Source organism: Lepidochelys olivacea, assembly GCF_965140295.1.
Source record: "Lepidochelys olivacea isolate rLepOli2 genome assembly, chromosome: 2".
Classification (NCBI taxonomy): domain Eukaryota; kingdom Metazoa; phylum Chordata; order Testudines; family Cheloniidae; genus Lepidochelys; species Lepidochelys olivacea.
In genome coordinates, this window is record NC_140412.1 from 161,118,376 (window position 1) to 161,131,787 (window position 13,412).

The following is a 13,412-nucleotide window of genomic DNA, read 5'->3' on the forward strand; positions in this document are numbered from 1 at the left end:
CACTCTTAGGCTGGGATACCTCTTCTCCTTGACCAGAAGTCTAGGTCCTTTAATCCTGATCTGGTGCACCAGAACATGACACTATAATGGACAGTAAATTTGACCAGTTATGCATATCAACACGTATGTGGTCCCAACCCACTTTTATATAGAGAGCTTGGGTCATCTCTTATCCAGCGAACTCTCTGTTAGCCTCTAATTGGTAGGTCCTTCTGGAGTCAGAGAGAGGAATTCTTTTTCAAGTCCTCCCAAACAGTCAAGTATTGGGAGGCTGGGTGCCCAAGCTCCTAAATTCTTTGAACATTTAGCTGACTGACCAGGGACAACAGCTCTACCCCACAACTGCCTGCCGTCGCCTTACAGCAGTCTCTCCTTCTGACACAGACAGCGCTAAACACAATTGCATGAGATTACATTATAATGCTTCTCTGAATAGCAAGACTTTTATATTGCATTATAGGTCTGACAAAGTTAGGACAAATAGTGCAGAAATCTTACTCTTTGAATTGTAAGCCTTTTGGGTTGTCTTTTTATACTTGTATATGGAAAACCCATGAATGAATTCACACGCAGAAAGAACATGTATTTCATAGCCATCTGTATTTTTACAATATTTTTCTTTTTCAGGATCTACATAATCTAGATTTGATGATTGGAATTGCTTCAGGAGGTATTGCTGTGTACAGAAAATTTATTTGCACAAGTTTCTATCCCTGGTAAGTGTTACTTGTTTCTATTTCCTTTAGTAACCAAGAGTTACAACTGCTGTTTTAAATTTTTAAATAATATTTTCACATGGCATGATCTTTATTCCAAAGAGGAAAAATCTATTACAGAAGGGGATAGGTTAAGTTTTTGTGATATGTATATGGTTCTCACCGGGGTTGGGTTAAAATGAAAGCTCTGGACTGGGGACCTGATCCTACAAAGATTCATGACTGTGAGTACCACTGAGTTTAAAGGAGTCGGTTAGAGTTCAGAGGCAGACTACTCTCATATATGAGTTTGTAGGATTGGGATGCTGGTGACCCTCCACATCCCCTGTCCTTAGACCCAAATGACTCTGGTTAATTTTTTTTAATATTGCTAAACAGCTCAGCAATTAATTGTGGATGATCAGCAATTTTATAAATTTTGGTAAGCATGGCATTTGCTTTTGTGAAAGAACTTTGTGAAATAACCAACAAAAATGACAACTATTGGCAGTTTTCAGGAGGAGCTGGGATAAATGAACAAGCAAAAAAGGAATAAAACAAGTCTACAAGATCATCCAGGATTGACTTATAGGTTTGGGATCTCCAAAGGGGAAGATACTTTGATGGCTGTGTAAAGCTGAAAACACTAGTATATGCATTCATTTTTGATCGGGAAAGTCCCGTCTTGGTCTAGGAAAGAGACTCCAGAGTTGCTGACCTCTATGCAAATCGATTGAAATGTTTTACACATGTCTGACCTTAAGATTCTGGAGAGGGTCCAAAAGATGATTCTTTTGAACTCCTCCACTTACTGATCCTCTGTGTACTCTTCTGTGTAAAAGTGGGATTATTTGCACTTCCATCAACCTGCTCAATTGTGGAACCAGTGCCTAGCTGCTGGTGCATGGTATTAGGCATAATTTACAACAGTTTTCTGGGGAAAGTTTCCAAAGAAGTTGGTGCAAAGCTCCCAGACCTCACAGAATAATACATTGTGGTGAGTTGTAGATTGTCTTCTTCTGCCTCCAGTTATTTAACTACAGGAACTACAGATAACCAGAAACATTAATATACCTTAAGTACTCTAGACTCCCCATCTTTTTATCACAAACCTAAGGAACGTCTGACAGAATAAAGCACTAAAATAGATTATAAATTTAAATTGTCTATCCTAAACTATCTTTTTTTTGCTTATTTCCTTCATTTCTATCCTTTTTCTCCATTCTTTGAAATGTATCATCTTTTGAATAGTATGGCCTTCATAATTCACATGGGGATAATGCAACCATCCCAAATTCATGCCAGTACAAACTTCATACCGCACCATGATGATGTATGTGTTTCTGTGTATAATTTAGTGCATGATAAAATATAGATTTTTTTATGCACCTCTGATTCTCTTGAAATCTGCCCTCTAGTCCTCCTTTATTAATTCTAGCCATTCAAATCTTTAAATGCCTTTAAACAGCTGCTATTTTTAAAGATGGTCTGCCAGACAGATATTCTTCCTTTTCACACTTTTGCTCTACCAAAATTACTAACCGATGGTCTTGGGTAGGCAAATATTATACACCAGTGATGTATAAAGTCCAATATCATGTGATCTTTCAGGTCTAGAAACAAAAGTGTTATTCCATTGAAAAGGGATAATTCACAGCTTTCTACAGCACTTCTAGTCTTGCAAGGTGCAGAAAGTTTGGATACTGGAATTTCGACATTATGTATAGAAAGCTATTTTAAGTAATTCTTTGAGTCTTCAGGCTTATATAAATTAGACTTAGACTTAGGCTTATATAAATGAGGTACCAGGATTTGCAGGTGAAAGTATGAAATTGGTAGGAACAATCCTAGAAATGCTCTAAAATAGTCTCTTTCCACACAAAAAAAACAAACAAACTAAAAGCTTTTATATATTGGAGAGAGGCTTTATTGGTCTCATTTCTGATTGCATCGATACATCAGTCATGGCTCAGCCATTCATAAGCAATGTGGTACAGTCAAGTCATTGTGAGAAAATACAGTGCCCCACCTCCCTATACTATATATGCAGAATGTATTTTGTGTGCTTAGACATATTATAAAAAGATAGAATATGATAAATTTCTATAATGCCCTCAATGTATTTTACTTAAAGGATTACAAAGCCTATTGGGTGGAGGTACTCGGGTGGGGAAAACGTTATATAGTGACAAATGGCTGAAAAGGAGATAGAGTTCTAATAAAAAGCTAAATCCTGCTTCAGTTTACACTCTGAATAACATTGTTGTAAGTCAATAGGGCTTCTTCTGATATAAGTTCATCAGGATTTGACACAAACTTTTTTGAACTCAAGGTGGCAGCAAACACCATCAAAGTGCTCTTTCAAAAAATTCTGGAACAATATTCTGCAATATTAATAGACAGCAAAAATAGAACAACGATGCTGTGTGCCGGGCTGGATTTCCACCTGGGCACAGTAGACACGTGCCTGGGGGTGCTGGCATTCCAGGGGCACCATACCTCTCTAAAACTGTGTGCAACACGAAGGTCTGCTGTAGGCAACGGAGGCACTGAAGATGCTGTGGCTAGGGGTGCACAAGGTGTAAATCTGGCCCTGGCTGTGTGATAGTAGCCAAAGTGGACAAAAAGTGCTGAAGGATAGATGTAATAAAAATACCATCTTGGCAAAAAATGAGATGATCAAAACAAACTATATAAGAAAAAAAAATCTAACAGCTTTGTCAGTCTGAATGAGAGTCAGAATAGTTTGAATGAGAGTCTGAATGAGAGTCAGTATGTTTCTGAAAAATAACTTTAGTTGGACTTGCCCCCAGATTTGATCCATTTTTTGGGGGGAAAAAGAACTAATCTTAAATGCCACCAGGGGATTCCAAACAATTTCCATATTAGATTGGCTTATTTTGCAAGTAAAGAGGCTTTTTCCTAACACACAAGCTACAGATTTCCTCCAGAATCTGAATATATTACATCACCACTTATAAAGATGCAACAGATCAGTTTCTGTTCTTTGTTGTGGGTGCGCAGTCCCTTCGCTTTGAAAACAATTGCAACTTTGGAATAGCTTTTCTGAGAAGCCTGCAGGACTATATTAAGGTTACTTATTACCCAAAATCTAATTGGCTTCCTGCTTGAATTGTGGATTTGATATACACAGAAACTTCCAGATTGCTGGATGAGAAAACAAACTGACAGCTAAGGAAACTTTTCAGTTTAAGTCTAAAGTAGCATCTTTGTTTAGGTTAGCTTTAAGTATCAGGACAGACTGATCAGTTTGTTGAACTCCCTTGGATTTCTGTTCAGTCTGAAGTTCTAAAGACATAAGAATGGGCATACTGGGTCAGACCAATGCTCCATCTAGCCCTAGTATCCTGTCTTCCGACAGTGCCAGATGCCTCAGAGGGAATGAACAGACCAGGCAATTATCAAGTGATCCATCCCCTGTTGTCGAGTCCCAGCTTCTGGCACAGACACTTGAGGTTCTATTGCCAGCTACATAATTTTATTTTTTCTGATCTCAGTAAATGAAAGGAAAAACCTGAGCCAAAAGATTTGTCATCTGTAGTGGTACAAAACTACTGTGTACTTTAAAAGTAAGCAGTAAAACCTATTGAATTTGTGAACTTTACAGGGAGCCACTGTATACCTATAAGAGTTACCTATAAGAATGTGAACAACTACATTGTATACAGGGTATATTCTGGATGTGACATGCTTGAGCACTCATGAAATGTAAGTCTTCTAATGACAGCATAATCCACTAGAAAAACAAAAAAGGAAGTCTCATGGATTACTGTTACTCACTGCCATTCACTTAAAAAAATTGTGTGATGTCACAGCTGCTGGTTATGAGATTAAATAAATCTGTGTCCTTTTAACAAGTATTTTGTGCCTTGAATTAAACTGCTGGAGTGGTACTCTAAAGAAGCAGCACTGGCATTGAAGAACAGACCATCCTGAAAGTGAGAGATGGTTATGGGGAGAGGAAGGAGTAACGAGAGGGAGTCAACAAGCATAGTAGGAGTGCAGCAGCAGAGAGAGAACAGCCTGTGTAGCACATGGATTCAGTGCTCAGAACGATGTATTATATAAAATAAAACATTAGAAAAATACTCTGGAGACAATAATTTCACCTATTCATTTAAAAAACAAAACAAAACTGAAAAAACAAATTCCACCATGTGGAACCACCTTGACCTCTTGTAAGTCATCAACAGGTTTGGTACCCATGTCCTTTAAATACACAGTACAGACTTCTACCGCTTAAACCAATGGTAAATAGTATCAGTGTTATGCTCTTACTTTTTCTGTAGCCTAGCCAGTAGAGAGGGACATGGCATAAATTTTCCAGTAGCTTACACAAGTATTTGCTAGACAGCAGAGAAACGCTGAGAATCAGAATCTTTGGGTTCTGTTCCTCGCTCTGTTTCTGATGATACAGCCAACAGCACAGTTTTGGTACATTCTTTCTGAAAGGCAGTGTGGCACCGTTGATGGGATTTGACATATTGCAGACAGATTCTATTTCCAGGTCTGCCATAAGTGACACTGTGCAATCTGTTACCTTATCGATAAAACAGTTGAATGTCCTGTTTCCTAAGGCAGGAGTGTGAGACATTGCTCAATAATAAGAGTTGTAAAGTGCACAGCATTAACACCAATTAGTAGAAAGTGGTGGACTAGGATTTCAAGTTAGCTCCCAACCCAATTCACCTTCCCCTAAATCAAAACAGGGTGTGGTTGATGGGTCCCCTCTACACCCTCTATCTAGAGCTCTAGCTCTGTGACAGCTATGTAGGAGAGTCTGTGAGGATTGGGAGAAATCCTCAGTACAATTGTCATGTGCGAAGCTCCAAGGGTCTGCAGCATACTCAGTTAAGGTACAATATTCTGAGGTTTTAGCAGCAGCCTTCTCACAAGTATTACTGTGCATATGCAAATGGCAGTTTTCAGATTTATAAATTGGCCAAATCTGGATTTTCTTAGGGATAAGGCATCTCTCTAACTCCAAATATCTCTTCATCAAATTTCTTCTCCCAAGCATGCAGGAACTAGAGAGTTTTAACAAAAAAACAAAAACAAAAGTTGGAAATTTTAACATTGGCAAAACTACCTATTTTTCAATAGCCTTTTTCTTGGAAACGATGGAATGACTTTGAAACCTTAAAAAGAAAAAATTCTTGAGACAAAAGAGACAAAAACCATCATGGAAAATTTCACCCTGATTCAGCTAAGCAGATATCATCAGGCTTATATGAAAAGTGTTAGACAAACTTTAACTATAGCCACTATTATCATCTCTGCCTATAATAAAAGAATTTGGGAAGTCACCACTGACACGTGTATTTAGAACATCAGAGCTCATGTTTGTTTTTAACTATGCTACATAAAATATGTAAGGATATTACAATATTAGAGATTTGATCAATCTATGTAAGGAAAATCTTAGCACTCAGACCTGTGTCTTCCCACCACTCTTCCTCTCCCTTAATCCCACAAAAGCAAATAAGTATGTGATTAGAATGTTTAATGGATAACCACCAATTATTCTCCTGGGTGTTTAACAGTACAGTAGCATAGGGTTTTTCCAAAAGACAACTCTAAAATGTGGCTTCCTTTTCATATTCAAAATGATATTATCAATAATGTGACACAACTATTACTAATAGTAATATGACTTATATTGTCATCTGCTCGGAGACACATTTTTGATATTGTATATGGCCTAATGTGTCCTGTTATCAAAGTCCTACTCTTGGTACTCCATTGTTACAGTATGGTTCATTAGTTACATGAACTCAGTGTCATGAACTGTGTGCAGACAATGAAGAGGACAAACTGATTCCATTGCGTCTTTGCTGCAAGTACATCATGCAGCTTCGTAGGTGAGAATTGTCATAGGAGGCTTCCTGCTTATGCAACAGTCAAGTCTTACAGAGTAACTATTGAATAATGATTTTTAAAAGATGCTCTCCACTGGCCAAAGTTACTGATCCTCTCTCTTGCTCCTGTGGTGGGTGTGGGGGTGTGTGTCAGTTAGCTGCTAATCTTCATCCAAGAGGTGGTTGCATTTTATTAGTCATGAATCTGTAATTTTATAATGTACTTCAGGATCTTTTAAGACTGATGGGCATTATAAACATGTGTTGTGTCACTTTTTCTTTGATTGTTTTACTCTATTTTTATGGGTTGTTTCTTAGTGTATTTTCTTTCTTTTTTAGGATGAACATATTAAAAATTTCCTTTAAAAGGAAAAAATTTTTTATACAGCAACGGCAAAAACATGTAAGTAGTTCAACGTTTATTTTCCCATTTCATTTATCAAATTTTTAATCAGTATTCTGTAAATTCTTTTGACTTGTTGTGAAAGGAACCAGGGTAGTAATTTTAGCCTTAAATTTCAGTGGCAGAGGAAGTTGGTTTGACAGATGCTCTCTGTCCTTACTGGGTTGCTCCATATGGCTCTACCCATTAAGTTTCCCCTTTCCTTCCTCCACTCTCTCTGGCTCCCATCTGCTGTCACCTTTTCCCCAGGGTCCCCTTTCTCCCCATTCTTATCCCCACCCCCTCAAGTTTAATGGTTGTCCTTCCCCCCATACCAACAGTACTTCATTTCAGTATTTTTGGAGGTGTGAGGGGTCGGGGGGACTACAGAGGGGATCTTCTTCAGAGGAGATCTTCCTCCGTTCACTCACATTCAGCTGCCTGACACTTTCCATCAGATTACCAGTGTCTTGCTGCCCTTTTCTCAGATACTCCACCTGCTGGCCAGCTGCCTGCAGAATCTTCTCTAATGGTTCGTCTACCCGACCTGGTTGTGGTGGCACAAGTGGTGACTTGGGCTAGTGGTCCAAATACAATCTCTTCTGACTGTCTGGGTACATACTCAGGCGGCTAGTCCTATCCACCACTTGTCTGTGTTGCCAGAGCCACACTGCTATTTTTAGCATGCTAGCCCCAGCTATGTCTACCCAAGCTGGGAATTACATCTCTCAGCTGCTGAGTAGATGTACCCTACGTGCAGATGAGCCACTCTGTAGCTGAGTGTCTTTCAAAGAGGGCATGGAGGGAGAAGACAGCACTGCAGGACACACAATGTTGGGCACTGCTGCCCTCCATTCTCCCAGATACCTTCTTTTCCCCATGGGACTCAAAGTTGAAAAGCGGTAGGGGATGCATTATGGGGAAAAAATGGCAACTGAAAGATCTGGAGATAAAGCAGATAATGAGTGCCTTCCGCAGTACAGTAATTATACAGTAGTGTCTAAATTGGCAAAATTGGATGGTATACATTGAGATAGTTAAAATAATTGAAGTCAGAATACATTGCTCACTACAAGTTTTCTTTATAAGGTATTTTTCTTGAAGCTCACACAGTGGCAAAGAAACAGTACTGCAGCTGATAATAGATTCTAATTAGTGTATTTTGATCTAGCTGTTTCCTCTAAGTCAGTGGAGAAGCTATTCAATCTTTTTTGGGGGGTGGGGTCAGGTGGGAAGCTAATTAGTTAGACTATAACAGGGGTCAGCAACCTATGGCACGCATGCCAAAGACGGCATGCGAGCCCATTTTTAATGGCACGTTGCTGCCTGCCGGGGCAGCAGCAGCATGCCATTAAAATCCTGCCCGGCCCTCTCTTCTCCGCCTCCTGCCCCCTTCTGTGGGGATAGGGGGAAAGGGGCAGGGGGCAGAAGCTTGGTCCTGCCGGCTCCCCTGCCTCTTCCCGCAGTGTGCTGGGTTCCTGCCCCTCCTCCTCCTCTCCGTCCCTCCCTGCGCGGGATCAGCTGATGGCCCTTGTGAGGGGGTGGGGGAGGAGCGGGGTCAGTTTGTTCGCTGCTCCCGGCAGAGGCAGAGAAGAAGTAGGGGCAGGGCCTTGGAGAAGGTGGGGGTGGAATCGGGGCATACGCCCTGAGCCCTGCAGCCCCGCACACCCCCCAGACTCCTGCCCTGAGCCCTGTACCCCCCTCACACACACCCAGCCCTCTGCTTGACTCCTTCACTGCCCCCCACGACTCAAGCGCTGACTCTGGCACCCCCACACATACCCAAGCCCCCCACACCTGATGCCCTGACACCTGCACCCCCCTCACAGGCCCCCAGCCCTCTGCCCTGACTCTTGCACCCCCCACACCATGCACCCCCCACATCCTGACTCTTGCACCCCACACATCCCCACTCCCACCCTGAGTACCAAACGGGGGCTCCTGCACCCCCCCCCCACATTCCGACCTGCACCCCCTCACCAAATGGGAGCTACCCAGGTAAGCTCTCCACACCCAAACCTCCTGCCCCAACCCTGAGCCCCCTCCCTCATTCTAGCTCCTGGCCAGACCCTACACCCCAACCTGCAGCCTGCTCCTTCACCCCCCAGCCCTGTGCTCAGTGCACTCCCACCCTCAGCTCAGTGCAGAGAGAGAGGAAGAGAATGGGCCAGAACCAGGGAGAAGGTAGGTACCAACTGTATGTGGGCAGGGCAGGAACCCCAGACTGGCAGTGGGCTGAGCGGGTCCAGGAGCCGGCGGATGGAACTCCTGAGTGGCAGCGGGCTGAGCCACTCAGCTCACTGCTGGTCTGGGGTCCCAGCCACTGGCCCCGCACAGCCCACTGTTGGTCTGGGCTTCTGGCTGCTGGCCCCTTGCCAGCCAGGGCCCCGGCCACAGGCCCCGCTCAGCCCGCTGCTGGCCTAGGTGAGCGGAACCCCAGACCAGAAGCAGGCTGAGTGGGCTGGTGGCATAAGATCAACATTTTAATTTAATTTTAAATGAAGCTTCTTAAACGTTTTGAAAACCTTTTTTATTTTACAGTACAACAATAGTTTAGTTATATAATATAGAGACTTTTATAGAGAGAGAGAGACCTTCTCACAAACATTAAAATGTATTACCGGCACATGAAACCTTAAATTAAAGTGAATAAATGAAGACTCGGCACACCACTTCTGAAAGGTTGCCAACCCCTGGACTATAACATAAAATATAGACATCCATACTTGGTAATGTGTAGTCTGAATATTTTGGAAGATATTTGCATGTGTGGATTCTGTTTCAGTGAAAAATAAACAAGCTTTTTAACAACTAAGGCTGTAAATTTTCCCATGTCATAGTTATATTTAAATTTGGGAGTGTCTTCCATCTGCACCCAAAATGTTAAAGGAGACAAATATGGACATCTTCTTGTAATTACTGTAATCCTAATCCTGATCAAATATAAAAAGAAATGACAGTTGTTATCCTGGAAAAGTTGTCTCAGGCTCATTACTAAGTGAAAAGTCTTCAGAGGCTCTCAAACACCTGTCTCTTTGGGGAAACAAATAGGGAAAAAAACTGGTGATTTGATGTAGCATTCTGTCTGACTTTGGGCTGTTTAGAAAGGGGGATGACTGCAGGGTGGTGGTTGTTGTTTTAAAGATAAGGTTGAATAATGTGTTCGTGTGTGGCTGAGTGGCCCCAGGTAGGTCCCTGCAGAATGGCAGAACAGCAGGTAGTACAAGGAAGGGAACTTTCTCATGCCCAGGGGAGGTAGTGTTCTCCTTATTTTTAAATTGAACAGTGGTAGAGATCTTACACAGAGTGTCAGAGGCTATGGGGAGGCATTCTGTGCTCTTAAGGCCTCTAATAAATAAATAAGGATATGTTGTGCCTCTGCATACCAAGTGGGACCCATAAGTGTGGTTGGCACACCACTTCAGAGGGTGCACAGGGCTCCCAAATTTAGCTGCTTTATTTTTGGGAGAAGGAGAGGGGAGACTCAAAGCCTACCAAAGATGGATGTCCAGTAGTTTGCAAACTATTTCTACTAATTAGTTTCTACTAATTCTACAATTTCTACTAATATATTATTTGCAAATATTTATCAATGGTTTATGTAAATAAATTTCAACTTAAGGTTGGTTGCCAACTGTTCACTTACTCGCTCTGAATAATTTGCGGTGAGTGATAGGTCACTGAAGTCACAAAGTATTGTTTCTGTTCCCTGATTGGATGACTGAAATACCAAATAATGAACAGTGATTTCTCTGTTAACTTATGAATATTCTTGTTTGCAGATGAATACTAGCATATATATGAATAGCAGCAGTTCCCAAAACAGTCACATGAACAAAATCCCCTTTGTGTTAATGTTTACAAATAGGGAATAATAAAAGAAATGAATGTGGTCAAACTGAGCAACCAGTTGGCACTTGAACAAATGCATTTTTTTAGTATTTCATCAGTTCTAGAAGTAGATATCACTTTAAACATATTTGTTCACTACATAAAGAGTTCTTTACTCCTGTCAAAAAAGTTAATTTACACATTCAAGAGAGCTGCATCAACTTTGAAAAGGGCAGTGTTCTCAAAGTTCATTCTGTTGAGAAGCTGTTTATCTTGTTGAAAAATGACAGTTTGAAAGCTGTGATTTATAACTATCCACATCTCTTCAGTCATCATTTCCTTGTGTTTCATAACAATGCACAATGATCATAGTAATGCAAATGGCATCACACTTAAAGATCCACAAAATCTTAAGGAAAATAGGACCAGCTGTGTAACCTTTGTCTTCCTCTGTTTATATGACAAAGCAAACCAGGTGCACTGTTAAGTCTCCTCTCCAGATGTATCCATCGTTGTCAAATATATATGTAGGTCACAAGTGAAAGGGGACATAAAGCAGCCAGTTCTGCAGCCCACTGATATGGCTTGCTCTCCTATTACTCTTGCTTCTCAATGAGAGGGTATGCTTACCTTGAAGACCCTGTTTTTCCAATGCAGGTGGGACAATTAGGCTGCCATTGGCCTTCTCCGGAATAACAGGTGGCTCAGGTGGGCTTTGAGGGGAGGTGGCTGAGTATATTTTGGTCTTGGGATGTATCAGCCCTTCATTTCAGAGTTCAGAAGGAAAGGGTTAAATAAGACTGAGAGGAAAAACAGGAGATTGGGAGGAGAAGGAAAGACCAAGATGGATGGGGAAAGCACAGCAAGGAGTAGATTCCACAAACCACCTAAGGCTTCATGAGTAAGGTTTCTTTATGGATCATGATGTTGCTACAACATCTCAGGCTTTGCCATTGCAATATTTAGATGGATGGTATTTCTTGAAAATCTGGAGAAGGTGCTCAAAGGCCATGAATACGTGCTCATTTAACACATTTTATGCACTTCAAGCCTGTTGATTCATGACTCATCTTAATCCCGAGTCGTCCTCCTTTTTCCTTTTCTGTACTTTTTCTCTTCTTACTCGTTGTGTGTTTTTTCCCATGCCAGCTGTTTTGGAGAAACAGCTACTCATCAGTTCTTTCCTCCTTTTGCTGATCAGTTGTTCAGCAGGGAATATCTAACACTTCTGATTTTACTGAAGAACTGATCAGAGGATGGGGAAGGAATTGATTAATCATATAGTGACTGATGCTACTAAAGCGCAGCTTTGACATTTGGGTTTAGTGGAAGCTGTAAGATGCAATGCTGGGAGTAGAAGCCATGCTTGTTTACCTGCAAAATTTTTAAATGCTTCAAAAAAGTGAAAAGTTTTATCCAACTTGTTTGTTGCTTACTGAACACTAGCCAACGTAGCTCTATTTTTACATATATTAAAATTTCACTAATTTGCTATTCTGTAAACAACACATCTGCAAATCTTCTCTAATTGTTAGAGGCATCACTTGATTAATCACATTACTGACTGCTGGGTCTGTGTAGGTTTTAGAATTACAGGGTACTCCCCATTAACTCCTGGGAGCCCGCCGTTACTTTCATTACCCCAGCATTCAGTCCACAAACCTCTCTAATTGACACTACAGTCCTCACAAATTGTGAACTATTGAAATCCAAGGGTGCTAGAGTCTGATCTTGTAAAGGGATCATAAACATAGGCCCCTACATCCACTTGTAGTTCCTTTGACTTAGTAGGATTCTGCATGGGTTTAATGGTCAGTGACTGTAGATCCCTTCGGAGGATTGTGCTCTTGGTGAGCAAAAAGTCTTTTTCTCCATTAAACATTTTTTTCATGGATAATTTTTAAAAAGTTGACTGGATCATCCTCAAGCCTTCCAAAATGAGACAAGAGCAAGCATGTGAATTTGCAGCACACAAAGGGAGCTTTTCAAAGTTATCGGTGATGGACTGCAAACGCTTTCTCTTGTCCAGCAAAAATTCAAGTAGGAAATACTAGGTAAATTTCATCCCTGGCCTGTAAACCATACGTTTTTAGCATAAAGTTAAATTGAAATGTTCAAGTTAACAAATTCTTATGGCTAAAAATTAGTATTACAGCTGGACAGAATTGTTTCCAATTTTTCCCTGCATTGGTCGTGTTTTGAACAATTATGTCGGTTTAAACATTTTTAACCCGTATTGCAAGTGAGCAATCAGCAGGATACTAAGAAATGCCAGTTGCTGTTAAATCTTTTGATACTGTATACTTTTTATACATGGCAAAAATTTCCCTCCAAATCTTCACAACATGTATTTTAAAAGTTGTTTGTTTCAGTGTAAGCACTCGAATAGAAATATCCATGATCAACAAATACCGTTTTAGTTCCAGTATGAATGACCAAAGTTGAAAAACAAGTACATTATTCTTTTCTTGTATAAACAGATCCATATTAAATGTTTTAAAATATATATGAGGAAAGATGCATGTTAGACTAAGTATAAAACAGATTACCATTTAAAATATCCACAAACAAAGTGCCAAATCCTGCTCACCTTTCTCAAGGAGATGTCCTAATAGGGTTGCATAA

At 40.7% G+C, this 13,412-nt stretch overlaps 1 protein-coding gene across 1 annotated transcript in view; it reads left to right on the top strand.

The window, feature by feature from the left end:
* The window catches only part of PTPN3 (protein tyrosine phosphatase non-receptor type 3), a 274,552-nt gene that overhangs the window by 129,558 nt on the left and 131,582 nt on the right, over nucleotides 1–13,412 (top strand). Inside the window, exons 10-11 of the mRNA XM_084619614.1 lie at nucleotides 628–716; nucleotides 6,914–6,977. Coding sequence (XP_084475740.1) covers nucleotides 628–716; nucleotides 6,914–6,977 — 153 coding nt within the window. The remainder of the gene's footprint in view (nucleotides 1–627; nucleotides 717–6,913; nucleotides 6,978–13,412) is intronic.